At 44.0% G+C, this 5,073-nt stretch overlaps 1 protein-coding gene across 3 annotated transcripts in view; it reads left to right on the top strand.

Moving 5' to 3' along the window:
* Poc5 (POC5 centriolar protein) overlaps nt 1-5,073 on the top strand; it is a 33,323-nt gene that overhangs the window by 20,538 nt on the left and 7,712 nt on the right. For all 3 annotated transcript variants that reach the window (XM_026783795.1, XM_013349639.2, XM_005356457.3), the window contains one exon: nt 1,672-1,949. In XM_026783795.1, coding sequence (XP_026639596.1) covers nt 1,672-1,949 — 278 coding nt within the window. The remainder of the gene's footprint in view (nt 1-1,671; nt 1,950-5,073) is intronic.

The following is a 5,073-nucleotide window of genomic DNA, read 5'->3' as shown; positions in this document are numbered from 1 at the left end:
TAGACTTAGAATTAGCCGCTGACTATAGTCTGTACACGGGTTAGACTTAGAATTAGCCGCTGACTATAGTCTGTACACAGGTTAGACTTAGAATTGCAAACCCTCGAGGGTGACTAGTGTGTCTCAGTAATACCCAATAATTTGGTCACCACACTAACCAGTCACTTTCTTGTTTATTTATTACTTTTCATTGTATTCATGTATTTATCTATCTGTTTGGAGGAAGGAGGATGTGCACAGGCCATGGCACAAATCATGGAGGTTGGGATGCTAGAGTCGGGTCTCTCCTTCCACGCATCCTGCAGTTGAACTTAGGCCATCAGATTTGGTGACGCACACTTTCACCAGATGGACCCTCTCACCTGCTCCCCTAAATCTTATTGGGGCTTTTTGTGAGTTCGCTTATTCATGAGAGTTTCACTTCATTAAAGTGATTTCAGTCCCATGAAACCTTAGCTGGCTTTTGGGTCTTCATTTTAAAACAGCCTTAAAATGGTGGATGCAGAGTTGTTAAGCAGTTTCAGACACGGTGTAAAGTGAGAAAGCTGTCTCCCTGTCAGAGATCTGTGAACAGAAACTTCGTAATGAGCCCACAGCAGTAAGAGTCGGTCACCTGCCTCTTCATGCCTGACCTTTTCTCTGGTTTTAAGTCATGGATATCTGCCATGCAGGGTTACTTTCTGCCAGAAACATATTAAACCTCTGTGGGAGGGTATGTGGGGTGTGCTCATGAGTGTGTGTGTGTGTGTGTGTGTGTGTGTGTGTTTGTATGTGTTTGTGTGTGTGTGTGTTTCTGTGTGTGTGTGTTTGTGTGTGTGTGTATGTGTGCAGTTTCCAAAGAATAGGTGATATTTTATGTGGGTCAGTTGTTTCCACCAGAGTTGGAAGGACCTTTGAACTGTGATCACTGTTAAACTTTAACAAGGTCACTGTCACTATGTATGTATAGTGTGCAGATCACTGAAGGCCAAGTTCTGAATGGGAAGAAGAGGCATAGAAACTTTGACACAATGTCTTCCTCAGTATCTACATCTCACTGCATTTTCAAATTCAAAAAAAGTTCAAGTGAAAACTAGCCAGATTCCAATTATGGGGGAAAATATCAAAACCTGGGTGAAGACCCTTGTCCTACCTTCTGAAAGTTGTCTCCATCCCTCCCTAGAGCAGGCGGGTGCTTTAGACTCATGATTTATGTCTCATTTATTTATGACTTCCAAACACCTTGTGTTTGTCCACATGCAAGAATAACTGAGATGAGGAGGATGTGATGTGGGAGGTCATTGCAGAGCTCTGCTAGCGACCGTTTGTCAGGATGGCTGTGTGAGGTGGGAAAGGCTGTGCTGCTCTCCCACCCTGTGTGAGCACAGACGCCACCACTGTGGCTGTGTTTCGAAGAGTCCACCTAGGCAGGCTCCAGCTGAGCGCGTACTTGATTCTTGTCTTGTAACTAAGTGTGGATCATTTGTTAGCGTTCACATGATGAAGCTTTCACCTCGTCTGAAGTTGATAGTAGCCCGTGAATACTACACTGTATGAAGTGAACAGTGAACCCCCAAGATGACAAGTGTCTGCATTTTCATTAGAACTGTATTTTAGCCATTAGTCTTTTCCTTGTCTGGAGGGTTGTAATCGTACTTTCGACTGTTAATAGAATGGTTTTGTGGTTTGTAGGGGTAGACTTCACGAACAATAAAAGGGAGGAGAGTGGTCCCACTGGTCCAGGAAGAGAGCTCTCTGCTCATTTGGATACATCTTCTTCTACAATACCTTCATCAGTTCCGCCGCAGCTGCTGCCTTCCGCAACAGCAGCAGCAGGAGTGGCCAGCGCCACTGCCATTCCCTCTGCAGCTTCCATGACCTCTGCTGGAGCCACATCTGCCTCTTCTGCTCATGTTCCTATCTCTGTTCTTGGTGCAGGATCCGCAGCTACAACTGCCCCAGAAGAAATGGTGAGTACCGTGTGTGCAAGCGCTGCACTGTGAAAGCCTCGAAGGCATGTGTGTCTTGTTACGGCATTGGTGGGGATCTGGCTTTTAGTCCTTCATTTATTTGTTCGTTCTGTAATTGTAGTGCTAAGGATCTAACCTGGTCAAGTGCACATTCCCCAGCGCTGTAAAGGCAATATGGAGAACATGGAGGAAAAATTCAGTGTGACACTCGGCCAGCACACAGGAGCACAAGACAGGAAGTGGCCAAAACATTAGTTTGTAGTGAAAGTAATCCAAAAGTACTATTCCAGAAAAATAGTTTGCACTTGAGAAAATTAATAGCAAACTTTCTTTGAAGCAAACTAGTGGGTATTTTCAAGGGCTTAGAGGCTCAGAGATATTTTCTACCCCTTTTTCATAAGTGACATCTCATGCACAAGTGATTGCGTCTCTGTCCATCTGTAATCCTTCTGAAATGCGGCAGCAGAGTCTCCTCCAGTCATTGCAATCTCCATAAGGGGATGTTTAGAGAAGGGGCTGCACAGGATGGAGCCTTAGTGTGGAAAGTGTGTATCTGAGGTAGATCATTAATGAAGCTGTTGACAGCACACGTGGCTAGGACTCGGGAGGGAACTCAACTCTGCAGCCCTCTCCTGTCGAGTGTTGCTCTACACAAAGGCATTACCATTAGAAAGCTCTCAAGGCAGCTCTTTGCCTCCCTGCTTGATTCTAGCTGTTGACATAACAGAAGAGACAATAGAAAGGAGTTTCAGTCTTTTTTTCTCTCTTTTTGTTGTGTTGGGGTGGGGGAGAGATAGAGACAGACAGACAGACAGACACTCTCACCCCAGGTTGGCTTTCAATTTGCGTTAAGTTCCTGCCTGAGCCTCCCCTAAGTTGAGATTACAGCTGTGAATGCTGAACTCAGCTGCGTTGTCCTGAACCCTTCCCGGGGGGCCATGACCAGCACCAGCACCGCTGCTCTAGAGCACTCTCTATAAATGAAGAGACAGCTTTGACCAGACAGCTAGTCGTATTTTATCTTCTAGCTCACTTGAATTTCTTCCTTTTAGAGCTACTAAGTTTGGAGGAAAATGTGTTGAGATCTGCTACTTGTTATGTTTGCTCTTGCCCGAAGTTAAAGTACATAGCACATGTGTATATGCATGTGTGGAGGAGTTTTGACTTAGAAATAAGACTAAAATTCAACCTTGACATTTTTGAGTTGTGTTTATTTTCTATGATTATGCATCCCAGAGTGCAGTCCTATGTAGATGATCTCATTTAAATGAACATAGTAGTAGTTCATCTAAATTTCTAATTTGCCTTTCGTGTTGCATATGCAGATCACATACACAGCACTAGCTATCTGCAAATCTCCTCCTCAAAGTAGGACTACATCAGAGTCTGCATTTAGACCTGCCCTGCGCACAAGCGCATGTGAGGGAGTCGGCTCCCGCCCTCACTTGCTTACTTCCTCGGATAATTCTGAAGTCTTCGAAACATGAAAAACATAGATTATGTAGACAGCCATTCTCGTTTGTGACACACGCGCACACTCTCACGCATGAGCCTCCAGTTGTCCTGGTGATTGTTCATATTTGTAAATGTAGTGCTAAGGACCTAACCCAGTTAAGCTCCCATCCCCCTGTAAGCGCTGTAAGTGGCTCTAGAGAACGCAGAGGAAAAAGTCAGTGTGAACATGATCAAAGCTTGTATGAACTCAAGCCTGCACAGGGCCTGCACCAGTCTGCAGCAGATCATTTGCATATATATATGGCTTCCGGGTTAGTGTTTTATGGTCTCCTGAGTGTGTGGACAAGTGGATCTCTAATTCTTGTGCCTTCTTTTGGGCTCTTTTCCTTTTGTTTGTTTGCCCAATTCTGATGGGTTAGGGTTTTTAATCTTACTATGTTTTATTATTATCCCTTAGAAGTCTGTTTGTTTTCTAATGAGAGACAGAAGGGGAGTGTACCCAGATGGGAGGGGAGTTAGGGAGGAACTGGGAGGAGGAGAGAGAGGGGAAACCATAATCAGGATATATTATGTGGGGGGGGGGATCTATTTTCAATAAGAGGGGCAAAGAGTAAGATGCATTTAAAAAAAAAGAGTCAGCGTGCTACTTGGGTCAACCCACAGAAAATACTCCAGATAAAGTAGCTAAACCATTACCGAAAAGTAATCCAAAAGTCCTGTCACAGAAGTGATAGTTAGAGCGCACATGCATGCTCAGGACCTAGAGAACGTCTTCCAGGCAGGAGACAGGAGACTCACAGGTAATCCTTCTGTAAGAACAGTGTGAAGCTTTCTCCTTTGTGTAGTTCAAATGCTCAGAAGTATAAGGCCAGCCTGTAGGCAGTTATCCCCCCCCCCCAAAATTATCTTTCAACTCACAGAGCTGGACAGTAGATGGCGCTGTGCTCCTCCGGTTCTAGAGTGTAGTTGGAGCCACTAAGAGAAATGCTCCTTTAGTTGGATTTCCAAACTGTTTACTGAAGTTTTTCATCCAGCTTCTCCAGCTACCAGAATGCAAAATGGTAAGTATTGTGAGGTGACTGGTGCGCTTTCCCTTTTTATAGATGAGGAGATTGAGGTGTTTAGAGAGGCTAACCCTTTGTGGACGTAATTAGCACTCAAAAGAGCCCATTTTCAGCAGACAGCCAGGCTAGGTGTGGTTATGGATTATAAATAAATCACCTTTCTACTATAAGCCTTACTCAGTGTGTTTTCTAATTTCCAATGTTAGTTTTTGTTCAACACTATCTGCTAATAATTTTGTTTTCTCCCTGTCACCTAATTTGAAGAAATCTTTTCTAATAATTTTTCATATAAATTCTTTCTAAAACAGCCTTATGCCGTTTAAAGACAGCTCTTTTTTCACTGGCTTAAACTATTTGGGCTACATAAGTATTTTATAAATTTGTATGATGTTAGGGAATGCCCATATTGGCCAAAAGAGGGCATCTGAGCCCCTGGGGCTGGAGTTCTAGGTGGTTGTAAGTCAGTCACTGTGGTGCTGTTAACAGCCACACCATCCTCCAGCCTTTACTTGTAAACATAATACAGTCAGCAAGTGACAGACCAGTGGAGACAGACCGCACCACCACGTGACTTTTGCACTTGGTTTTGTTTGTTTGTTTGTTTG

The sequence above is a fragment of the Microtus ochrogaster genome, chromosome 19, assembly GCF_000317375.1.
Source record: "Microtus ochrogaster isolate Prairie Vole_2 chromosome 19, MicOch1.0, whole genome shotgun sequence".
NCBI classification, from domain to species: Eukaryota; Metazoa; Chordata; class Mammalia; order Rodentia; family Cricetidae; genus Microtus; species Microtus ochrogaster.
Note: the sequence above shows the minus strand (reverse complement) of the source record. Positions and strands in the feature narration are given on the sequence as shown.